Consider the following 25,293-nt stretch of genomic DNA (forward strand, 5'->3'; position numbering starts at 1 on the left):
TGTTGGTGCTGTGTTTGTCCTGATAAATTCAGGGTGTGGCCCTGCCTGGGTCCAGGTGCTGGAGCTCCCAGTGGACAGTCTGGGGAACTTCCCTCAGCCCTGCTCCTGCTGTGCAGAGGCAAGGGGCAAGGAGGGGAAATACCCCAAGGTTTCTCCACAGTGAGAGTTCGGATCATCTCTCCTTGCTGGTAAAGCGTGGGGTGAGGGAGGCCCTTGGCTGTCTCAGGAAGGGAGCGGGGTGCTGCAGCTCCAGGGGCAAGGGGGATCCTGTCCAGCAGCATCCCGGGAGGCAGCTCTGGCAGCGGGTTTGTCCAGGAGGGCTGTGCCCACTGCCAGAGCATTCCAGGTTTGGCTGGGCAGGGAGGTGGTGGGTCCAGATTCATGAAGAGCACAAGCAGGAGCCAGCTGCCTGTGGCCAAATCCTGCCTGGATCGCTCCAGCAGGGCAGGGCTCCCATCTCGGGATGTGATGGCAAATTGTCACAGGAGCATCAGCCCCATCCTGGGACGTGGTTCTGACAGGAGCAGGGCCTGGATGTGACAGCAGCCTGGAAACAGCCTTGGCTGCAGCCTGGATGAGTTCTAGGTCCAGCTAGAGAATGTTTTTATCCTTCAAGGCAGGAGCCCTGGGCTTGCTGGAGAGCAGGAGCACAGGGATTGGGCTCAGAGGATGCAGGATCAGCCCTGTGTCTTGTCCACCTGCAAGGATAAGTGGATTAATAAGGGCACCCAGGTGGCTCCTTTTTGGGAATGGATGGGAGTCCCTGGAGCAAGGGAACCCTGCCCCAAGGAAATGAGAACTGGGGACTCCCCAGGGACCATGGGATGCTCCAGAGTGGGAGCTGAGCTCTCCAAGCTTGGATGTGCATCCCTGTGCCCCAGCCTGGCCCAGGGGAAGAGTCCTGGGGAATGCTGAGAGGCTTCGCTGGCTGGGGGGGACAGTGGCTGATGGTGGCAGCCAGGACACGCTCCTGGACACCTTCTGAGGCCACCAGCACCAACAGATCAAGGAACTCCCTCTCCAGTCCCTTCCATGGGTATTTTTCCCCAGTCAACATCCAAATCCTTCCCCGTTCCCCACGTTGATTGGAACTGTGCTTTGATCAGTCCCCAGGCCTGTCCCTGCTCCATGTGCTCTGGTCCTGGTGGGTTTTCCAGCTGATCCAGGAGGGGTTCTTTTACCCAACACTTCCAAACTTCAGGGCTCCCCAGATCCACCTTAAATTAGAGTTATCTGGGTAAGCTCTGGAACCCAACTGTAAATGAAAATTCCACTGTAAAACACAACATCCACAGCCTTTCCATGTTCTTCCTTGCTCCCAAGGAGCTGAGCTGCTCTGGAAGCAGAAATTCCCAATAAAGGCTGAAAGACAAGAGCAGAGCAGGAGCATTCCCTGCTGAGCTCCAGCCTGTCCAGGGGAAGGTGATAGGGGCTGTCAAGGGGGATTTGTTAAAGTTGGGGTTTTCCCACAAAAACTACAGGATGTGTGGCCAACACCCGAGCCCGGCATCACCTGCAGGATGTCGTGGATTCATGGAGCTCTGTAACTCCCGGGGGGAGAAGGAGGAGGCTGGGAATTGCAGGATTGGTGGGGTGTGTGTTACAGCAGGTGGCAGGAGGTGACAATGCCATGGATTGTCCCAGCAGGGTGGGACACAGCTGCTGTGAGCTGCGGGAAGAGGCTGTGTGGGGAGGACACCAAAGCAGGACGGGGCTGTGGCTGCTTCCCGCAGGGGTGGCTGGTACCCGATCCCAAGGGATGCTGCAGGGAGGGACTCACTGTGCCCGGGGTGGGAGTGAGGAGCTGCTGCCCAATAGTGAAGCCTGAGCCAAAGTGCCTTTGCTGGAGCAAGAACTGGAGTAATTTATCGGGAAGCTTTTAGGGAAATGAGTGGCTGCTGGGCCCCTGCCAAGCGCAGCCCCGCTGGGCGCTGCCCGTGTCCTCTGGCAGCTCTTGCTGGGAGAGAGGGGGACGGGAGCAGGAGTGGGAATGGGGACAGCAAGTGGACTGGGGTGAGGACAGGCCAGAGAGAGGCACGGACAGAAGGGTTGGAATGGGGTAGAGATAGGGTCGAGGATGGGGATTGAGGCAGGGATGGAATTCAGCAAGGGAGTGGGGTTGGGGAGTGGTCGGGGATGAGGGTGGGACAGGGATGGAGAGAAGATGGGGATGGAAATGGGATGAGGATGGGACAGCAGTGAGGATGGGGAGAGGGGAAAGGGACAGAAAGAGAAATGGAAATAAATATGAGAGTGGGACTGAGGATGGAGACAGAGACTGGGACAAGGAGAGGGATGGGAATGGGACCCGGACAGGGGTGGAGCTGAGCCCATCCCACACTTCTTGCAGCACAAGAGAAAGAACCATTACCAACTTCTTCTCTTCCTATCCCAAACACTTCCCAGAGCTATGGAATCGCAGCCCTGCAACCCCCGCTGGGGTTGCTGCCACTTTTACTCCTTTGTCCCCATGTCCAGGGAACCCATGCAGGGTCCTGCTCCCTCCCACCTCCCCTCTCCCGCGGCAGCCCCCCCCTCCCGGCACATTCCCTTTTGTTTTCGCCTTTCCTGGCGGTCCCTTAATTGAATTATCCCGGAGCATCTCTGTCGCAGCAGCCGCAGTGATCCATCGCCTCTGCGGCAGAGCAGGGACGCGGCGGGACCCCGCTCCGCATCCCGCCTGCTCCGGGATCGGGAGCTGCCACTCCAAACCTGCCCCAAGAAATCCGTTCTGCCGATTCCCATTAAAATTAATTGAGCAGCTTTGAAACGCTGAGCTTGGGGGATGGCGTTATTCCTTTTATCTAATTTTTTCTTTTACATTATTGTATTTTCTGGCAAATTAAATTGTCTTGGTTTTTTTTTTTTTCTTTTCCTTCTCTTATGTTTATTCACAGTGTCTATAATAGACCTAGTTAAAAATAAATATATATATATATATATACACACACATGTCTCCGAGGCCACGTGGCTCCTTTGGAAATGCCAGTCCATAAAAAATCCAAACTTTCTACGGGAGATGGATGAAATTTCATTACAGATGCGGAGCCTCCCGCACTTTGCGAGGCAGCCGGAGTGATTTCATTGCCGTGGAGCACTTCCCATTTCCATTTCTCATTTGGACGTTCACTTCAATTGGTTTGATAAATTAGAGAAGATCAAAAAAAAGGCCCCACCCAAACCCCAAATCAATAAAATGCCACCAGTTCCTCCTGGCATCCAAAAATGGGGTGTCCCCCCCCTCTCCCCCGTGGTGCTGCAGGGTGGGAATTCCCATGCCGGTGCAAGGAAATGAGTTTTCCCCATGGGAGCAGCCAGGGAGGTGAAGGTGGGGATGTCCCAGCCCCAGTGTCCTGGGATGGGCTCCTCCAGCCCCGGAAATGGGGAGCAGCAGCTTTGCCCGATTCTCTCCCAGCCCCAAGCACTCCCCCTATGTTTATTTATTCCTTTAATCTCTATACCATTAAAAATGCATCGCTGGGGGCTCGGGAGGGTGATCCATTAGGTGGGAATGGGCTCCCACAGTGATGTGAGATTCCCAATGTCCCTCAGTTGGGGGGCTCACACCATGGTGTAAATCAGGAGTAACAGGGTGCTCCATGCCTCCAGCCTTGGGACAGGATCCCCAGCTTGGCACAGGAATTGTGACCCTGTGGAGCCTCTCTGAATGGCCCAGACAGTAATTCCTGCTGGAATTACTGTTAACCCAGGTGAAAGAACTTCTGGGAAGGGGCTTGGGCTGAGCATCCTCCCCGTGGAGGCAAAGGGGAGTGAAACATTCATCAAACCAAACATAAAATATCAGGGCATGAGATGTGGAGAGAGGGATGAAACCTCTGGGATCCATGGGAAGAGGCAGGACCTGTAGCAGGATCTACAGCTGGATTGGGTGGGGGTCATGGGAGCTGCTGGGAAGGAGCCAGGTCCTGCTGCCCCAAAGTTTAGGGATGCTCCAGTCCCCGGAGTCCTGGGGTCACAGCCCCCCAAACCAAACCCACCTCCTGTGCCAGCAGGACTCAGCAGCACCCACAGGTGCTCCCGGGGCCCCACCCCATCTCCCTCCACCCCAGCATCTCCAGGAGCCCCTGCAGCTCAGAGCGCTTCAGAAATCCCAGTTTTATTTCAGATCAGAAACAACCAACCAGGAAGAACAAAAAAAAAAAAAAAAAAAAAAAAAAAAAAAAAAAAAAAAAAAAAACCAAACCAAAAAACCAAAAACACCACCCCAAAACCCCCAAAAACTCCAAAGAATGAGAAAGGGCCCCAAATCCGAACCAGTCTGTGCCCAGGTGGGTGCTACATACAGGCTGGGGGTTCCGGGGCGTGCGGGGCTCCCCGGCCTCGGGGTCGCTCCGCCTCTTCCCGAGGGGGGTCGGCTCAAAGTGCATCAAGCAGGAGGTCAGGAGTGTCCCCGCACCGGGCAGGTGGGGAAACCGAGGCACGGCGCGGGGACAGGGAGGGGCTTTGGGGGGGTGGAATCCAGCCCTTGGCAGCCAAGTCCATGCAAACGCTCCCGGCTCTAGGAACCATCTCGGGCGCGCGTATTGCTTAGGGGATGATTTGGTTTATCCTAAATACGAGCTCTAACGCTAGATCGGAGAATCCGACGGGATCCGCCGCGGGAGGGGGCTCACGGGGCTCCATGCACGTCACATGCACTCACGGGTCGGATTTTGTCTGGCGAGGGGGGGTTCGGTGTGTCGGTGTCGGTACCAAAGTCTCCGCGCTCTGCGAGCGGCGGCGGCGGCAGCGCCCGGCGCGGCGGGGCCCCGGCGCGGCTCTGTCCCCTCGGCTGCCCCCCGCCCGGGGGGGGTCTCGTCTCTGGGCCACAGATGGATGTACATAGAGATATTTATAGATATTTATAGGTGTCTCCTCCTCGCTGTCGCGGCGGGTCCCCGGCGGCGGGGGCGCCCCGTTACTTCATCCCGCTGCGCAGCACCTGGTTGGCGGCGATGAGCATCACGCTGATGATGAAGGCGATGGCGAAGGCGCAGATGAGGCTCTTCCTCACGCAGGTCTGGCGGATCTGCTGGCTGGAGCAGGCTGGGGGTGGGACAAACACCGCGTTACCCCAATCCCAAATACACTCTGCTTGTACTAAGGGTGACCAGTGCTATCCCCATGGTTTGCCATCCCCGTGGGGGGTTTGGCGTCCCCACGGATTTCAGCATTCCCGGTGCCCGGCACTCACTCTCCACGTCGACGGGGCACTCCTCGGCCGTGCCCATGTGGCTCTCCTCCTCCGTCATGATGATGTTCTCGATGTCCTTCATGGACAGGTGCTCGCAGAAGGTGTCGTACAGCAGCCGCTTCAGCTCGTCCACCGTCAGCTTCTGCATGTCACACTGCCAGGGACGGGGGCTCGGGGTGACCCCATGGCCGGCAGAACGGGGCTCCGGGGTCCCCCAGAACCTTTGGATGTGGTGGTTTGGGTGGATCACCCTGGAATTGTCTGGGAAAGGCCTGGTGTCCTGGGAACCCCCAGAAGAGCGAGGGGCACACAGAGGGTGCTGGCACCCTGTTTGTGACAGGGACACAGGAGCTCAGGGGAGTGCACCCTGACCCTGATCCTGATCCTGACCTTGACCCCAGTCCTGACCTTGACCTCAGTCCTGACCCTGAACCTGTTCCTGACCCCAGTCCTGACCCTGGGCCCACCATTAAACCTGATCCCAACCCTCATCCTAACCCTGACTCCAACCCCAACCCTGATCCTAAACCTAGCCCTAACCCTGACCCTTAAACCAGTGCTGACCCTGAGCCAGGCTTACACAAACCCTAAACTGGAGCCTGAGCCTGAGCTTGATGCTTACCCTGATCTTAAACCCAATCCTGACTCTTAAACCAACCCTAACCTCATCCTTGACCCAAAGCCTGACTTTCACCATCAGCCCATCCCAATCCCAACCTTGGCCCTGACTCTGACCCTTCCCTGGTGCAGGTTCTGAGGTGATGCCCCAGGAGGGGCTGGGGTGTCCCTGCCCTCCCGTGGGGCTGGGGGTGTCCCTGCCCTCCCGTGGGGCTGGGCTGTCCCTACCTTCCAGAAGACGGTGTCGAAGTCGGTGCCGTGGAACTTCTCGGGGATGCCCGAGGTGGAGAGTTTGGGCCCCAGCAATGTCACAAACTCCTCGAAGTCCACCTGCCCGTCACCTGCGGGACACAGGAGTGGCCGTCACCCCCATGCCTGGGCATAGGGCACATGGGACACTCCCCCACCCAGAAGGGGCCCCATGGGTGGTTACAGATCTCCAAAAGCAGTTGGGGACCCCAAGATCAGCTGGGAACCTCCAGCAAATTTAGGGAACTTCCAACTTTGGCCAGGATGACCAGCATTGGATGGGGTCTCCAGTGCCATCCAGGGCCCCAGGGCCAATTGGGAACACCCACTGTGGGCTAGGGGCACCCTAATACCACCTATCCCCCCCCAAATGTGATCTGGGACCCCAGTGCTGGCTGGGGAAACCAAATACCATCCAGGACATGAACATGAGCTGGACTCTAATTCCAGCTGGGACCTCAATGTCATCTGGAGGTCTCCCAGGGCTAACTGGGGACCACAAACATTGGCTGAGGACCCCCAAAACCAACCAGGGACTCCAACACTGGGTGGGGACCTCCAACAAAGCTTGGTGTCCCCAGCACCAGCTGGGATGGTAACACTGGCTGGGGTCCCCAGTGCTGGCTGGGCTCTCATTGGCATGCAGGGACCTCCAGTATTCTCTGGGGACCCCCAATGCCATTTGGGCCCCCTTCCAATGGGACCTGGGGACACCCAGTGTCACCTGGAGCCCCCAGGACTGGCTGGGGAAGCCCAATGCTGTCCAGGACTCTGAACAACAGTCGGACCCTGAATTCCAGCAAGAACCCCAACTCCAGCAGGGACCCCGGTAGTGGCCATGACCCCGGTGGTGGCCGTGACCCCGGTGGTGGCCGTGACCCTGGGGGTGCTTGGTGGCTGTTCTTGGCCGTGTCCCCTGGCCGTGGGGACGCTGCCGCGGCGCTGTCAGGGCAGCACTAACGATGAGTGATGAGGGGAGCGGCGCCTTGGCAGCGCTGCCGGAAAGGCTTTTAAATGGGGGAAAAAGGAAAAGCAATAAATTAAGGAGCTTTTTCAGGTCCCTGTGGGCGAGGGAGGGGTGGGGACAGGGTCACGGTGGCAGCGAGTGCTGGGGGGTGATGGGTGCTGAGGACACGACCCAGGGTGCAGGATCCACCCCTGGGTGCGGGATCCAGCCTCGGCAGCGCGGTCCCAGCAGGTTTAGCGATCCCACAAACATCCAGGATCCTTAAATCATCCCGAACAAAGCTGCAGTGCCAATGATGATGATGATGATGGATGAGCGGGAGGCTCCAGCGGGAGGCAGAGCCCGGGTCAGGCTCATCCCACATCCCGTGCCGTGTCCAGCACGCGGGGTGGGAATACGGGAGAATTGTGTGTTTCTCCGCCTGGGGATCCCGTCCCTGTCCCCGTGCCGGGTTGTCGGGTCCTACCGTCCATGTCGAGGCGCTGGATGATGACCTCCAGCTCCACCTCGTTGGGCATGTAGCCCAGGGAGCGCATGGCCGTGCCCAGCTCCTGCTTGGAGATGAACCCGTTGCCATCGCGGTCGAACACCTTGAAGGCTTCCCGGATCTCTGGGGGGGGGGAGCAGGAGTGAGTCCGCCGAGCTTCAGCACCCACAGCACCCACAGAACCACTCCAGCACCCGCAGAACCCCTGTGGGGATCCCACCTGCCCCCTCCGGCCAGCGTGGGACCCCCAGCCTCCCCAGCAGGGTCCCACCTGCCCAGCGGACCCCGAATATTTGCCCCAATTCCAGGCACCCGCTCGCCGCACCCAGCCTGCCCTCGCTAGTGCCACAGCCGAAACTGCGGCGTTCTGCCCTAAAAACGCAGCCCTGGATGTGCCTGGGCTTGGGGTGCCACCAGGTGGGCACTGCCGCGGGGGCACCCCCGGCGCTGCACGCCCAGCCCGGAGCGCTCCTGAGCATCCATGGGGGGCTGGGGCTGTGCCCCCATCCTGGTGCTGCAGCTGTGCCACTCTTCACCCAAAAAAAAATCCCAAATCGACGAAATTGCTGCAGTGTTCAGCCCTGTCCAGTGCAGAGGAGGATGGAGATGCAGGTTTGGGGGTTTCTGGCCCAACAGGAACCCCTGGGATGTGGGGGAAGATCCCTGCAGGGCAGCAGGGAGATGCTGCAGGGAAACTGAGGCATGGCCTGAGTCCCTTGGCTCCACCCCACCTCTTGCTGCACTCAGGGCTCTGCTCCTTTTTTGGGGCAGTTTCTGGCTTTTTGATGCCACCTGATGTGTGAAGCTGGAGCCAGGCTGGTGGAAAAGAAGGACCAGGGAATCTGTGCTGGGGGACAGTGGGAAGCCAGGCCAGGACGTTGGTGCCTCTTCCTCCTCCACGTGGCTGCCAGGGGGATCCAAGCAGGAGAAATGGGCTGTGAACTTTGGGTTTGGGGGGAAAAAACCCACATTGGGTGACAGTACTGACCCCAAGTGCTTGGGAACATCCCTGCCTGGGTGGTGTCACATCAGTGACGTCTTCAAGGTGTTTTGGGGGAGTTTTGTGGGATTTTGACCTGTCAGTCTGAGCTTCTCCGTGGCCAGTGTCGCTGCCTGGGCAGGGAGATCCTCCAGCTTCTCCTTGTGCTCCCGGGGGGCCCCACTCCACTCCAGGCACCCCCAAAATTCATCCTTCAAGGATGCTCATCCCAAAGAGCTCCAGGATGGCTCCTCATCAGATGGTTCGGGATGTTGGGGGACACGAAGGGACGTGTCCTGACCGTGGCCAGAGTGGGCTCCTGGCTCCTCACTGAGCACCCCCTGCCCCAGCTGCGCCCTGAGTCTGCTCAGCCCCAGTGTGGAGCCGTGTCAGGATGTCACCGGTGTCCCCAAAGCAGGGGGACAGGAGGAGCTGGGAGCCCGTGGGTGTCTGGCACCTTGTGGGGTCCCCCTGGGGCTCCCAGCGCTGCCGTCGGCCCCGCTGCCACAGGTGGGTGCAGAGGGGACACGGCACTGGGAGCCCGGGGATGGGTGAACTGGGACATCACTGGTGCAGGGACACGGGAGTGGTACATGGACACCACAGAGGGGTGTGAGCACACACCGACACACACACAGACACACGGACAGACACACGGACAGCTGCAGCACTCACACACACCCCCCTGCAGCGAGGCTGGGACACCCCTGGCAGTGACACCGGAGCTGTGCACACACGGACACACAGACACAACCTGATGGTGATGCTGTACCGGTGTCACACAGCAACACCGCAGGGATCTGCCCGGGTGTGCAAACACACACACAGAGACACAGAAATACACACAGACACACACACACACACACACACAAATACACATACGCAGAGACACACACAAATACACACACACACAGAAATACACACACACACAGACACACAGACACACACACACACACACACAAATACACATACGCAGAGACACACACAAATACACACAGACACACAGACACACACACACAAATACACACACGCAGAGACACACACAAATACACACACACAGAAATACACACAGACACAGACACACAGACACACAGACACAGACACATGCACAAATACACACACAGACACACAAACACCCCTTGCACAGACACCGTGCATGCACACACAGAGACACAGCCAGAACCACGTCATGGTGACGCTGTACCTGTGTGCACACACACATTGCAGTGACGCGTGTGAGTGTGTAAACACACCCCAACACCTTGGAGCCATGTGCTCGTGCACACACACACACACACACACACGGGCGCACACACACACACACACGGGTGCACACACACACACACATGGGTGCGCACACACACACACACACACATGGGTGCACACACACACACACACACATGGGTGCACACACACACACACACACACACGTGCAGAGACGTGCCTGTGCATGGATACCCTGACACCTCGCAGTGATGCTGTACCTGTGCGTGCACACCCCGACACCTTGCACAGATGCACCTGTGCACAAACACACGAACACCTTGTGCTGCCATAGTGCTGCATGTACACGCACACTTCCCTTGCAGTGGTGCTGCACTTGTGCACACGCATGGACGTGCACAACCACCATGCAGTGGTGCTGCACCTGTGTGTGCACACACCAACGCCTGGCACGGCTGCATTTGTGCGAGTGCGCACACACAGACACACACCAAACCCCTGCAGCAACATCCCTGTGCCTGCACACCCACAGCCCCTTGCAGTGGTGCTGCACTTGTGTGTGCACACACGTGGACCTGCACAAACCCGTCACAGCGACGCTGCACTTGTGCACGCAGGCACACAAACAGCGTGCACGCAGACAGAACCCCACTGCAGCACAGCTGTGCTGGTGCTTGCACACACACACACACACCCCAGCATGTTGCAGCGACGCTGTGCTCGTGCACAGGCACACCAACACCCTCTGCAGCAGGGCTGTGCGTACGAGCCCGTCCTGCTGTGACGCTGCGCGTGTGCACACTCGCACAGACACCTCCTGCAGCCGGGCTGGGCATGGGCACACACACGTGCTGCAGTGACACAAACACGGGCCCAGCCACAGGGGCTGGCACAGCCACACACACACACACAGTGACACTGGCACACACACACACACACACACACACGGTGACACTGGCACACACACACACACACGGTGACACTGGCACACACACACACACATGGTGACACTGGTACAGCCACACACATGGTGACACTGGCACAGCCACACACACAGAGCCACCCTGCAGTGAGGCCGTGTATGTGCATACAGATGTGTGAGCACACAGATGTGCGAGCACACAGATGTGTGTGCACACAGATGTGCGTGCACACCTGCAGCACGCTGTGAGGGGGGTGTGCCATGCCTGTGCACACACACGCAGCCCCTGCAGTGAGGCTGTGACAGGCACGTCAACGCACACGCACACCCTGCAGAGCTGCACACACACACACACACACACACACACACACACAGCCCTTGCACACTGGTGTGAGCACCCGCTCAGGGCTCCCAAATGGATTTTGGGGTTCTCCTCACCCCCAGCTTGGTAGCTCCCTGCCTCAGTTTCCCCAGAGGGATGCCAAGGGCTCCTGGTTGGGTGCTGGGCCAAGGGTGCTGTCCCCAGGCAGAGTGGGGACATGTGTGGGGTCACCCCCCGTGGCTCAGTTTCCCTCCTGGTGCCGGTCTGGAGCCGGGGGTGCTGCACCCCTTTCCCCCAGGTTCCCCAGGGACACCCCAAAGCCGGGCACCCGTCCCGCCGCCCCGGCAAACTTTTGGGGTGGAAAAAGCCATTCTGGTGGCGGCGAGCTGAGCTCGGCCCCTCTCATCGCACGGGTGGGCAGAGCCCCGCCGGCCGCTCCTCCCGGCCGGAGTCCGGTGACACCGGGACTGCCGGGAGCTGCCGTGTCCCGGGGGGTGCCGCGGGTGACAGCCGCCCCTCGGGGCCCCCGCGCCACCAGCCACTGTCATATTATGACAGCGGGGAGGGGGTGACCCCGCCGCGCCGCGAGGGGAAACCGGCCCCCGCCACTATCGCCGGTCCCTGCTGTGTCATATCGCCACAACCGGGGGCCCGGGACCCCCGCACGCCTCCTCGCCTCGGCTTTCCTCCTTCCTCCCCTCCTCCTCCTCCTCCTCCTCCTCCTCCTCCATCCATCCGCATCCCGCTCGCCCTCAGCCTCCCCACGGCGCCGGGGAACGCGCGCCCCGGCTCCGCCACAGCCGCATCCCGCGGGATGCGCTGCCCGGTCCCCCCAGACCGCCTCGCCCCACGATCCCACGGGATGTCCCCCTCATCCCCCCTGACCCCCCGGCAGCCCCCCGAAGCCGCTCACCCTCCAGCTCATCCTCGGGGATCTCCACGGGGCGCTGCTCGGCGAGGATGTTGGGGACGGTGTAGATCCCCCGGTACATCAACGCCGCCGTCACCGGGTGGAAAGGCATCTTCGGGGCTCCCCAAAACCCAAAGTTTAAACCCAAATCTCGTCGGGTAGAGGGGGGGCTCCCCCCAGTCGGTACCGCCGGACGCTAAACACAAGTTGCCGGTACCCGCCGCCCCCCGCCCGGTACCCACCGGCCAGGGGGGGCCGGGGCGGGCGGGCGCTCCCCGTCCTCCGGGGCCGGCGGCGGGACGGGGCTGGCGGCCGAGCCCCTCACCGCGGAGTCAGGGCGCGGGGGGGCTCGGCTGGGGGCGGCCCGCTTCCCCCGCGCACATGCCCTCCCGAAGTGGAAACGGGAGGTGAAAGCATCCAAGCCCCGGTTAAATCCCGGTGGAAGCGGCGGCGGCGGGGGGGACGGGTCTGGCCATGCCGCTCGGGGCCCCCCCTCCGCCCCGAGCCCCCCCACCTCCTCCCGGGGCCCCCCTTCCGCCGGCCCCGGGCCGCTCACAGCCCCCGGGGAGCCGCTGCCACCGGGCCACGCTCCCCGGTGGGGCCCGGCATGGCGGGGCCGAGGCTGAAGGCGGCCTCTTCGTCTTCCTCCTCCCTCCTCCTCCTCCTCTTCTTCCTCCCCGCCAAGTGTCCCGGGCAGGCCGGGGCTCGCTGCCGCCGCGGCTCAGCCCCCGCCGCGCTCCCGCCGCCCCCCCGCCGCCGCCGGCAGCCGGAGCATCCTCGGCCCCGGCCCCGGGAAGCGGCGGCGGAATCCGGGGAGCGGCGGCGCCGGGCGGGTTTTGAACGGTCCCGCCCGGGAAATGGGGCTGGGGGCGGGGGGGAGGTGGGGCCTGCCCCGGGGGGCGGCGAGGGGGGGCAGTGCGGCAGTGAGGGGGCAGCGTCCCGGGCCGCAGGGAGGGGGAGTGGGAGACGCTGGTACCGCGGGGGGGGTCGGGGGGGGGGACTGGGGGTCGGCAGGCAGGGCTGGGGGTCCCTGTGGCACCCCCTGTCCCGGCAGGTGTCACCCCGGGGTCCCCACATGCAGCACGCCATGCCCAGGGAGTTGTCACCCCGAGGTCCCTGCGCATGGCACCCCGGGGTGCCACCGCCTCCGGGTCCCCGCACATGGCACCCCGTTCGTGGGGCAGTCACCGTCCCAGGGTCCCTGCAGGCTTCGGGGGCTGTCACCATCCCAAGAGGCCATCATCTGCATGTGGCACCCCAAACCAGACAGGTGCCACCCCCAGGTCCCTGCACGTGGCATCCCGTGCCTGGACGGCTGTCACCCCTGTGTCCCCACAGCTGGCACACCAGGCTGCCACCACCCCAAAGCCCCCGCATGTGCCACCCTGGGCCAGCCGTCACCCCGAGGTCCCCGGGGTGCTGCGGGGTGAGGGACCCCACGGGCAGAGCTCCTGCTCCCACGGCAGGGAAGGGATGAGCCGTGGAAGAGGCAGGAAGCGGGGCCGGGAGCAAAGCCTCCATCCCTGGCTCCTTTTCCAGCCGCCTCCTGCTTGCCCCCAGCCTTGGTCACATTTTTCACCTTATTCCTCACTTGGACGTTGATTAATCACAGCTGGGCTCCCGAGCCAGAGCAGGTCCCCACCGTGCCATGTCCACACCGCCTCCGTGTCCCTGTGACATCCCTGTGACATCCCTGCCACATCCCTGCCACATCCCTGCGCCCAGGCACACAGCAAGGAATGCTCCCAGGACCGGGCACACCTTCCCTCCCAAATCCCGCTGTCCTTCTTCCCTGGGCTGGGCTGTCCCAGCAGACCCCACCCACTGGGAGACGGGGGATCACAGTGTCCCCTGTGCCTGGGTGGCATCTGTGGAGTGGGACAGTGGCACAGGGAGGCTGCCGAGGCTCCTGCTCCGCACATTTGGAGGTGCCGTGGTGGGAGGGAAGGGCCTGGGGGGAGGAGGGACGCGATTCCCAGAGCTGGAACAGGGTGGGAGAGGGAAAAGTGGAACAGTTGGCACCTCCCAGGTTCTCACTGGTCACCACGGAGGCGTCAGAGCGATGGGGAAACTGAGGCACAGCTGGACAAGCTCCAGACGTGCCTCTTATCTTGGCACTGTCGCAAGAACCCCAAAAATCTTGGACTAGGATTCCTGCTGCTCCAACAACTGCTTCCCCAAGCCCCCCTCGCCTCCTGCAGCGGCCGCTCAGCCTCACCCGATTCACCGGGAATTTTCGGGCCGCTCCAGCCCCCGTGGGCTCCATCCCCCGAGCCGCAGCCGGGACCGGCCCCGCGGCTTCCCGGAGCGCAGCGCCGCCGCTGCAGCCGCCCTCGGCTCCAGCCAGCTGGGGTCCCCTTTAAGCTGTTTTTTAGTTGGGAGGATTTCCCCTCTCCCGCAGCAGAAAACCAGCGCGGCCGCGCTCCGGAGCGGGGATTTCAGGGATGAGCAATTCCCGGCGCTGTGGGGTCTCGGCTCCCAGGGCAGGGTCGCTCCTCCCGGGGAGTCGTGGCTCGGGGGTGGATTTTTGGATTTTTCCAACTCTGCCACAATTCCCTCCCCGCACGGAGCTCGGGATGGGGTTGTGGATCTGTGCCCCACAGGGAGCCTCCAGAGTCAGACACTGCGGCTGCGATCCCAGCACTCGAAGGGGGAAGTGCTGATGATAACAAGTGGCTTTTTGGGAGAAACAACCCCCCCCAAAAAGCAAAACCTGATTGAAAATCTTTTTTTTTTTTCTTTTTTTTTTTTTTTTTTCACATCAATTTGCTCCTCGATGTTAACGAAGCTCCCTCCCAGTTAATTTTCCAGAGGCCCTGGGGTGGAAACTCATTAATTTGTCACCACCCAAATCCCAGCTGGAATAACAGGGCCAATTTCTGGGCTTTTCCCCTCAGGTCCCAGCGGAGCTCCCGGTGCAGCGGCAGGGACGCGGCGGAGCCTCCTCCCCCAGGGCTGGGGATGGGGCCGCCGCCGCTCCCCGGGGATGGGGATGGGGGTGTCCAGGCGGCACAGAACGGGGATGGGGGGAGGAAAATTAATTGGCTTAATTGCGTTTGAAGGCCTGACTGGGTTTTTGTTCATCAGGGATCCCCGCTGGAATGCTCCCGGGCTTTCCCGGAGCCCAGCTCAGCCGCGCTGCTCTCTTCCTCATGGGATGCAGGCTGGGACGAGCCGTGCTGGCTCCCTCTGCTCTGCCCCACGGTCCCGGCGCTCAATCCCCCCGATGCTGCGGGGACAAGCTCTGGGGTTTCCTCAGAGCTCACTCCTAGGACACGGGGAGGCGGCAGCGGCATCCCAGGGATTTCAGCCGAAATCCCAGCCACGGCCGCTGGGATGTTGGGAATGTTCTCCACAATTCCCCCCTTATCTCACCCGGGCTCAGACCAGCCTCGCCAGTAGGTCAGTGCCACCTCTCCCCTCCGTCCCTTTGTCCCTCTGGAGACAGCAGCACTTTCCCAGCACTGCCAGCTGTTTTCCTAATTAGCTGATCCCACTAATGAGGCTGGAGAAGCTCGATCCAGGCCTGGTGTTGTGTGGTTTATTTGCAGCTTCAGAATGATCTTCCTGTCAAGGGCCCTCGCTCTGGGTTCACATCCCAACATCACGTCCTTATTCCTTTCAGGAGTTTGAGGGGATGGAAAGGAAAAGGACTGGAGTGGCCCTGGCTCAGGGATGGGACTGATGGAGCTTTAATTAATCTGCTCCTTGTTTATCCCTCCTGTGGCAGCGCTGGGGATCTGAGGAGCCCTTCTGGCTCTGCCGTGCCCAGCTGAGACTGCTGGGCTCCTTCCTGCCCTGAGGGATGGGATGGGGTGGGATGAGAATGAGGATTGGAATGGGATGGGGATGAGGTGGGATAGGATGGGATGAGATGGGGATGGGGATGAGGAAGGGGGTGGGATTAGGATGAAAATGAGAATGGGAGGAGGATGAGTGTTGGGATGTGCTGGGATGGGGATAGAACAGAGTGAGATGGGATTGAGGATGAGCATAAAATGAGGATTGGGATGGGGATGACATAGGGATAGGGCTAGAGGTGGGATGAGGATGGGGACAGGGTTGGAAATGGGATGGGATGAAATGGGGATGAGGATGGGATAGGGATTCCTCAGAGAGTGGGGAGGGGGAGGGATGGGATGCGAATGGAGATAGGATCGGGATGGAATTGGAGATGGGATGGGGATGTCCCAAAGCCGTGGGAAAGCTGTCAGGGATGAGGAAACCATGTCTGGGGATGGTGCAAACCTGTGCTGGGTGCTCTCAAATCCCCCAGGACAACCCCAGGGACCTCCTGGCAGCCTGAGGGGGCTGGAGGGGGATTGGCACCACGGCGCCCTCCGGACACTGCCACCACTGCCCCGGGCACCGGGGGGGACGTGGGCGCCCCGGGGGTGTCGCTGTGACATTTTAAAGTCACTGGCACCGAGCCCTCGGAGGCTCTGGAAGCATCAATCTCCCGGGGCCGTGCTGTCAGGTGGGTATTTAGTGAAATGTTTCCTAAATGAACGCTTGATGGGAGAAGAGGGATGGCTGCAATGTTCCGAGCCACAAGGTGATCGCGGCCGCCGGCTGCCAGCTCCCGGTGCCCGCTGGAAACCCGGGCAGGGCAGCGGGGAGAGACCCCGGGGAGGCGTCGGGAGCCTCCTCCCGCACCTGGGAGCAAATCCCCCCCGTAACGGGAAAACGCCGGGCACAGCTGCAGGGGAATGGGAAAAGCTCGGAAAGCTCTGCTGAATTTGGGATCCGGAAGGGGGGAATCGCGCTGCCAGGGGAGGAGGCAAGAATTCTGCTTAGAGGGAATTTTTCTTTATGGAAAAACGGCAAGAATCGAGATGAGCCCGTTCTTAGCGCCGCTCCGAGGGGGAGCAGCCCAGGATGCTGAGGGCAGCCGTGACTCCGCTTGCTCCTGCCAGGAGATGGAGCAAGAAACAACTCGCAGAGATCTCAGGCAAAGACCCTCAAGCTCATTAACAGCATCAGCCACTCTTTTGGACAGCACGGCCTGCCCAGGGAGGCGTGCCGGAGCACAGGGAGGGATGTGGCGTTTTCAGAAGGAAACGTGGCAGCTCCTGGAGGGATTTTGGCTCTGGGACACCGGGCCTGGCTCTGCTCCCATCCCGCTGCTGGTGCAGAGCAACATCAGCTCCATCCCCCCAGGACGCTGTGACCTGTTGCAGTGGGATGCCCTGTGATGCCAGAATCCGGTGGTGGTACCCAGTGCCAGGATGGCCAGAAAGGGGCACAGGCGCATCCCCGCAGGGCTGTGACCGTCCCCAGTGTCACAGAAGGTGACGGCAGTGGGACTCCAGCGTTCCCGCTCCAGATCTGACCCCAGGGCAGGGATGGCAGCTCCTGCTGCCCGCCAGGATCCTGTCACACCTCGCCCCAAACTCCACCCTCGGCTCCAGGGATTCACCCTCTGCTCGCCGGCAGCGGAGCAGCTCCGCACCCCTTGGATTCCACAACCCCCGTGTTTACCCTTCCCGGACTGAGGGGCAGCTCTGCTCCCAGCCAGGGGTCCCGAATCTCCTGCAAAATAAATCCCTGAAGGGCCTGGCCAAACAGGCGGAGCTCACCGGGAGCGGCCGGCCCTGCGAGCCTGGAGACACCAAGGTGGATGAGATGGATGGATGATGGATGGATGATGGATGATGGATGGATGGATGATGGATGGATGGATGATGGATGATGGATGGATGATGGATGGATGGATGGATGATGGATGATGGATGGATGATGGATGGATGATGGATGGATGGATGGATGGATGGATGGATGGATGGATGGATGGATGATGGATGGATGGATGATGGATGGATGATGGATGGATTGATGGATGGATGATGGATGGATGGATGGATGGATGATGGATGGATGATGGATGGATGATGGATGGATGGATGGATGGATGGATGGATGGATGGATGGATGGATGATGGATGATGGATGGATGATGGATGGATGATGGATGGATGGATGGATGGATGGATGATGGATGGATGGATGGATGGATGGATGGATGATGGATGGATGGATGATGGATGATGGATGGATGGATGGATGGATGGATGGATGGATGATGGATGGATGGATGGATGATGGATGGATGGATGATGGATGGATGGATGGATGGATGATGGATGGATGGATGATGGATGATGGATGGATGGATGGATGGATGGATGATGGATGGATGGATGATGGATGATGGATGGATGGATGGATGGGTGGATGGATGATGGATGGATGGATGGATGATGGATGATGGATGGATGGATGGATGGATGGATGGATGGATGGATGGATGGATGATGGATGGATGATGGATGGATGGATGATGGATGGATGGATGGATGGATGATGGATGGATGGATGATGGATGATGGATGGATGGATGGATGATGGATGGATGGTGGATGGATGGATGGATGATGGATGGATTGATGGATGGATGATGGATGGATGATGGATGGATGGATGGATGATGGATGATGGATGGATGATGGATGGATGGATGGATGATGGATGGATGGATGGATGGATGGATGGATGATGGATGGATGATGGATGGATGGATGGATGGATGGATGGATGGATGATGGATGGATGGATGATGGATGATGGATGGATGATGGATGGATGGATGATGGATGGATGGATGGATGATGGATGGATGGATGATGGATGGTGGATGGATGGATGGATGATGGATGATGGATGGATGATGGATGGATGGATGGATGATGGATGGATGGATGGATGGATTGATGGATGGATGATGGATGGATGATGGATGGATGATGGATGGATGGATGGATGGATGGATGGATGGATGATGGATGGATGATGGATGGATTGATGGATGGATGATGGATGGATGATGGATGGATGGATGGATGATGGATGGATGGATGGATGGATGGATGGATGGATGGATGGATGGATGGGATGGGTGGGATGGATGGGGATGGATGGATGGATGGTGGGAACAGCACCAGGCTGGCAGCTGGCAGCTGAGGGCAATGAGGTCTCCATGTCCTCAGGAAAAGAGCAGGATCCAGCTGGCTGTGACCCCGGGACCAGCGTTTTACCTCCTCACCTGCCCAGAGCACCCCAGGGTGCCTGTGGGCAGGGTTGGGGTGTCCCATGGGCTGCTCCCCCAGTTCCCACCGGGATGTGGGTGGGCAGAGTGTGACCCCGCAGAGCCACCTGCAGCCCTGGGGTGCCCCAGCCCCCAGGTGGTGGCCCCGGTCATGGCCAGGTGCCCTGGTGTCACACTGTGCCCACCCCCCGCCTCATGCTCACACCCCCCAACACGTGCAGGAGCCCCCCAGCCCTGCCCGGGGCTTTGCCGGTGTCCCCCTGTCCCCACAGGGACCCCTCCCTTGTCCCCCAAGGCGCCCAGGGCCAGGCAGCACCCCGGGATGCAGGGGGACACTGGGGGGGACAGAGCAGCAGCCCCTGGGCTGCACAGCCAGGCCAGAGCCATCCCTGCCTCAGTTTCCCCATCCGTCCCCTCTGCCCATTCTAAGCTCTTTTCCTGAGGGAGTTGCTGGCCCAGCTGTGCATGTTTTGGGTGCCCCTGGTGCCCCTCCAGGGCTGCTGGCCCTGGGACTTGACACCCACAGGTCACCCTGTGTCCCCTCTGTCCCTTTCATCCCCAGCTCTCAACATTTTATTTTATTTTTGAGAAGATTTAATGGTTTGGAAGTGAAATAATGTGAGTTGAGGAGACTTTGGGAACCCAAAATGAAGAACTGCTGCCAAAGCACTCAGGTGCTGCCTGGGATTGGCCAAATCCCCAATTTCCCTCCTCAGGAAGGTATGGCTGGGGAAGGGGCTGGGACAGGTACATGGCAAAGGTTTTTGATGATTTCTTTTCCTCGAGGAAAGGCAGCTCACACCAGCCCACAGCCGCAGCTGCTGTTGAGTTCAGTTGGCTAAAAATGGAAAAAAATCAGAGTGAAGCTTCCTTTGACAGGAGAGAAATGGTCTGGGATGTGCCAGAGAGGGCAGGCAGGGAGATGGCACTGGGCTGGGAGTATGAGAGGCAACACTGGGGTGTGCAAAACTCTGAGAGTGCAGGGCTGGGAGTGTGCAGGGCTGGGGGTGTGCAGGGCTGGGGGTGTGCAGGGCTTTGTGCAGAGCCCCTGGAGCAACAGGGACCCCCGAGCCAGAGGGGATCCATCCCATCCCATCCCATCCCATCCCATCCCATCCCATCCCATCCCATCCCATCCCATCCCATCCCATCCCATCCCATCCCATCCCATCCCATCCCATCCCATCCCATCCCATCCCATTCCCTCCGCTGTGTGTTCCCAGTTTATTCCAGGCCCTGCTGCCCTGCCCTGTGCAGGATAAAGCTCCTCTGGATTAATTCCAGGATGCAGGCGGTGCAGGTGACACACCAGTTGAATTCCTGTCACCGGAGGCCATGTGGGAAATCAGGTCACCCTCCACATCCCTCACCGGCTGCCTTCAGCCTCCCCAAAATTCCCGTGGGTATCCCACCGGCATCCCTCTGCCAAAAGAAACCCCATCCCACCCCCTCAGCCCTGCTTCAAACAACAAAACCGGGAAGAATTCCCGCAGCCCACCCGCAGGGATGAGCTCTAGTCCCGTGCCTGTGCCGGGAATTTCTGCCGGGGTGAGGATGAGAAACATCCAAGGCCGATCCCGGCGGGACCGGGAACAGCCCCGGGGGTCGCGGCTCGCTGGGCTGGGCCGGTTTCATCCGCGATTAATTACAAAATTGAGGTCAATGCAGCACATCCTTTATTTATTCCAGGCAGGAGGGGATCAGGAGGCACCAGGGACGGCGAACACCGGGCTCAGCCCCTCCGGGCAGCCCAAACGCCGCTTTCCTCACGGAGGGATGGAAAGAGCCCCGGGGGAGCGGGGGCAGCGGGCTCCGGAGCCCTCCCGGTCCCGCGGGAGGGATCCCGGCACTGCAGCTGCGCTTCCCGTTAATCCCGGCACCGCCGACTGCGGCAGCCGGGCTCCGAGCAGCCTTTCCCATCGAAAAAAACAAGCAAAGAAGCCTCAGCTCCCCTCCTAGTGCTGTGAATTTTTATTAAAACAGGAGAAAACGGTTATTCCTTCGGAGTACAACAGTCCAGGGAATGGGAAAGCGGCTGTGCCAGGCCACAGCCATCCGAACTGCAGCCACGTGCGGGGAACCGATCCCAGGGTTTAAATAAACAGGGATGGGACGGACTTTACTCCACTCTCGGCCCCGGGCTGAGCCTCCGGTGGGGCTGAGGGTCGGGTGAGGCTGTGGGAAGGAGGAACAGGGGGGTCCTGAGGGGATGTGGGGGATCCCCGGGGCAGCACCGGCTCTGCTGGAGGGTGAACGCGGCTGGAAGAGGATTCCACCCGAGAGGGGCACAGGCTTTGGGATGGACACGGGAAGGTCAAGGCATCCCTGTTCCCCCCGCGGGGGGGGCAGAGCAAAGGCACCCGCGAAGGGACGGGCAGGAGCAGGCAGCCCCGGGCCCAGCCCGGGACAGCGGCATTCCCGGGGGCTCCGAGCGGCTGGGATGCCCTGGGAGCCAGGGAAAGCAGCCCGGAGCCCCTGGATCCCTCCAGCCCGAAGCTGCCCAGGTTGGTCACAGTTTGCAGGAACAGTACGGTTTCATTTGGTTGGCACTAGCTGTTCTCCCTCTCCCTGCTCCCGGCAGGGAGGAGGAGGAGGAGGAGCCCTTCCTCTCACCTCCTCTCCCCAGGGAAGCAGCCCAGGATCCCCCCAGCCCCGGGTCCTCGTCCTCCCGCTCCCTGCTCCTCTCCCACCGCCGCGGGCGCTGGGAGAGCCAGCGCGCCGTTCCTGATTTACAGCACTCCACTGGAACATGCTCGGGATCCTAATGGAGCTCCCGGCCCCGCCGCCCGCAGGGGCTCCGGGAGCGGGGCGGGCGCTCCGGGGCCGGCCCGTGGGATTGCAGACCGGCACAGGGGGCTCCGGGCCGGCACAGCGAGCTCCAGAGCCACGGCAGAGGGGCGACAACCCCCCCGGGGACACTCCTCTGCTGGCTGCCAGGCTGGGAAGGCACGGCCACAGCCCCGACCCTGGCTCCAGGGAAAAGCCTGGAGGGCCGAGCCTGGAAGCAATGCTAGAAAAATAAGGAAAAAAAAGCTGGAAACCCCAGGAAAACCAAGTGTCAGGAGGAGGATGAACGGCTGCTAAGCTAGAGAACATCACACAGTCCGTGGGCAGCCGGCCCCGAGTCCGTGGGTGTGCAGAGGCTGGAGCAGCCGGCGGGGCCGGGCTGATCCCGCTGGAGCCCCGGCGCCGGGACCGGCTCCGGCTGGGCGAGCCGCGGGAAGCAGCAGCGGTGCGGAGCAGTTGTTTCCTAGAGCTCCTCGAAGAAGGCCACACGGGACTTGGTGCTCTGTAGGGTGAGCTGGAAGAGAGCAGAGAGGGATGAGGCACAGGGCACCTCCAGGAGGGAGCTCCTGCCTCTAGCCCTCCTAAAATACCGGGGGATGTCGAAGCCCAGCCAGGGGGTGCGGAAGCCGGGGGTCGTGCAGCCCCCACCACAGCAAGCACAGCCCGAGGCAAAGCAGGGGCAGAGACTTCATCAAGGTCACTGCCATGGCTGAGGCTTCCAGGATTGGAATACGTGGGAGACTGGATCCAGGGAGCCAGTCCTGGGGCCCCTGACAAGGAGGACATTAAGGGAAGCTGGAGGAGAAACACCTCAGCGAGCTGAGGGAGAACCCACAACTCTGAGAGCCACCGGACCCGTGTCCCCTGTGTCACCAAACGGGGCCCACCCTCGCCACGCACACATCCAGCCCCATCCCACCACGTGGGATCCATGCAGCTGCCCCAGGATCTCATCTCATCCCACCCCGCTCCATCCCTTCTGCCACAGGACAGAGCTGAGAGCCCTCACTCCCAGGACAGTCCCTGCAGGCTCTGCAGGGCTCAGAAACCCTTGGAAAGCTTTCCACAGCCATCCCCAAAGTAATACCCCACGGAGGAGCCCTGAGCCCACTTGCCAATGCCAAAGAAGATAAAAGAAATCCTCAGCGGCGGAGAAGAAATCCCAGGATTTACAGCCAGCCACCCAATGGAGTGCAGCAGCAGAAGTGGCACCTTCCAGCCAGCTGCTGGATCACCGGGAGTTTGCCAAAGCATGGACTAATTGCCAGGGCTTCCTTTCAGCTGGATTAAGCACGGTGCCTTCCTGGGAATGCTGGTTTTGCTGAAACAGGAACCCTGGGATCACCTTACAGTGAGTTAAGCCCCTGTACGGAGCCATCAGGTGCTTTCCCCCCTCCCTGCTTCTCCCCCATGGCTTTTCCTCAGTAATTCCATCTCAGCTCTAATGTCAGTCGGAAAAAAAAAATCTGTATTGCAGAGGAAATTTCTACAGGGGCTCAATAATCTTTCTTGGCAGCAGCTTCCAGGCCAGGGCTGGCTCTCCTCTTCAGCATCCCCCTGGCTGCTGCAGTGTCCCCTCCAGAGCTGGCTGGAAGGTGGGTGAGGTGGGACAGGGATTCTGTGTGATACAGGCAGCATTTTTCCTCTCTAAGGCTGGAGAGGGAAAAAAATGGAGCAGAGAGTCCCAGGCTGCTGCCAGACCCACTGCTGGGGCCATCTGACAGGAAGCCCAATTCCTGGAAGTGTTCCAGTGCCTAAAGGAGTGCAAAACAGCTGGAGAAGGACTTGGGAGAAGGCCTGGAGCAACAGGGTAAGGGGGAATCCCATCCATCCCACTGCCAGAGGCAGGGATAGATGAGATACTGGGAGGAATTGTTCCCTGGGAGGGTGGGCAGGCCCTGGCACAGGGTGCCCAGAGAAGCTGTGGCTGCCCCTGGATCCCTGGCAGTGCCCAAGGCCAGGTTGGACACTGGGGCTTGGAGCAGCCTGGGACAGTGGGAGGTGTCCCTGCCCATGGCAGGGGTGGAATGAGCTTCGGGACCCTCCCAACACAAACCATTCATGATTCCATTATCTTCCTGCCATCCAGCTCCTTCCCAAGGCTGTGCCTCCAAATCCATCCCTTCTGCAGCCTGGCTGGGGTGCCAGAGCCCCCCAGCCCTCCCAGCACAGCGAGGGGAGCTCCCTGCAGGATCACCCTGCCAAAGCTGCAGCTGCTGATGGAGCACAGGGAAGATGTTTCCCTCAGGCTGACCAAGGAATGACACTGTGTCAAGCCTGCCTCTGCCTGCAGCTACACACAGCTCTCCATAACCCCCCACGTGTTTTGGGGGTCCTGGGGTACCCCGAGGGTGGCCTGAGCTCAAAGCTGTGCCTGCCTCAGCCTGGAGATTTGGGAAGCAGGTGGAGGCAGAGCTCCATAGAATCCAGCACAGGCACAGGGAGAAGGGAAAGCCCTGCTCCTTTGCTGGATGCTTTTATCCACAACATCCAAATGCTCCGAGAGAGGCTCAGTGGTACCCATTTTACCTATCCAGGGAATCTGAGGCACTGGAAGAGCAGCCATACAAGGAGTCAGAGCAAAGGTGGCACTTGAGGAGATGGCATCCCATGGAGAGGAGCGAGCACAGACTTCCCAAGAGAGCCGTGCCCTGCGGGTCACTGGCTCCCAGCAGTGGCCAGATTTTGCCACCTGGAAGGCAAACACCACAGGGATTCCTCCCTGGGAGGGTGGGCAGGCCCTGGCACAGGTGCCCAGAGCAGCTGGGGCTGCCCCTGGATCCCTGGCAGTGCCCAAGGCCAGGCTGGGTGGGTCTTGGAGCAGCCTGGGACAGTGGGAGGTGTCCCTGCCCATGGCAGGGGTGGCACTGGATGGGTTTTAAGGTCCCTTCCAGAGACCAGGAGCAGGATTGCAGCTGCCCAGCAGCTCCAGGCAGCTGTCTCCTCATATCCAACTGCAGCCAGGCTCCAGAACCACCCCAGAGGAAATCAGGGCAGCTCTTCACTGCACCCTGACTCTCCACTGCCAGGGGGGAAACTCTCCCCCGCCCTTTTTTCCTTCTGTTGGTGTTGTTTGCCTCCCTGTGGAGCGCAGGCAGGGCTATCCTGGCTCCCACTGGGAGCACCACAGGGACCAGTCCCGAGGGATGCATGGGGGAAGATGGGAAGAGCTGGGGGGAGCTCCTGACTCATCCCAGTGGGCGCCCTGGGGGCTGTGGAAGCCGGTGGGCACAGGGAGCTCCCTGCAGGGAAATCCCACTCCCTCAACTGGTTTTCCTTTCTTTTCTGCACTGGGATGTGAAAGCAAAGGGAAGAGCACCACCCTGTGCTGGCCTCTCCATCGTCTGTTGGGGGGAAAGCCTCCAACACCTCCAAAATCTCTCCGCAGTCTCCGCATCCCCTTCTCCTGGTCAGGCGAGGAGAAATAAATATCCCTCCCCGTAGCGTAACGCTGTGCAGGGTGATTAAGAGGGAGTTACATCCTCGTCAGTGCGGAGAAAAGGAAAAAAAAAATTGATTTACAAGCAGT

The 25,293-nt window shown here is 60.4% G+C and overlaps 2 protein-coding genes across 7 annotated transcripts in view; both read right to left on the bottom strand.

The window, feature by feature from the left end:
• Positions 1-4,092: 4,092 nt before the first annotated feature.
• CABP7 (calcium binding protein 7) lies at positions 4,093-12,153 on the bottom strand. The gene is made up of 5 exons (XM_021537297.3): positions 11,876-12,153; positions 7,495-7,638; positions 6,041-6,153; positions 5,195-5,348; positions 4,093-5,046 (listed from the first exon to the last, which is right to left on the bottom strand). The coding sequence occupies exons 1-5, from the start codon at positions 11,982-11,984 to the stop codon at positions 4,919-4,921; spliced, it is 648 nt and encodes a 215-aa protein (XP_021392972.1). The 5' UTR covers positions 11,985-12,153; the 3' UTR covers positions 4,093-4,918.
• An 8,482-nt stretch (positions 12,154-20,635) lies between these two features.
• Positions 20,636-25,293, bottom strand: part of NF2 (NF2, moesin-ezrin-radixin like (MERLIN) tumor suppressor) — a 47,178-nt gene continuing 42,520 nt past the window's right edge. For 5 of the 6 annotated variants that reach the window (XM_021537319.2, XM_021537318.3, XM_021537326.3 and 2 more), the window contains one exon: positions 20,636-22,278. In XM_021537319.2, coding sequence (XP_021392994.1) covers positions 22,228-22,278 — 51 coding nt within the window. In that variant the 3' untranslated portion in view covers positions 20,636-22,227. The remainder of the gene's footprint in view (positions 22,279-25,293) is intronic. The other variant, XM_021537321.3, reaches the window with a different exon arrangement.

The sequence above is a fragment of the Lonchura striata genome, chromosome 18 (genome assembly GCF_046129695.1).
Source record: "Lonchura striata isolate bLonStr1 chromosome 18, bLonStr1.mat, whole genome shotgun sequence".
Lineage (NCBI taxonomy): Eukaryota > Metazoa > Chordata > Aves > Passeriformes > Estrildidae > Lonchura > Lonchura striata.

Bases quoted from the DNA above. Each gene is read 5' to 3' on its own strand.
- CABP7 (XM_021537297.3), bottom strand. From the start codon at position 11,984: ATGCCTTTCCACCCGGTGACGGCGGCGTTGATGTACCGGGGGATCTAC. The intron at 7,639-11,875 runs GTGAGCGGCTTC...CCCCCCCCCCAG, and splicing joins CCCCGAGGATGAGCTGGAGG to AGATCCGGGAAGCCTTCAAG. The intron at 6,154-7,494 runs GTAGGACCCGAC...TGTGTCCCGCAG, and splicing joins CCAGCGCCTCGACATGGACG to GTGACGGGCAGGTGGACTTC.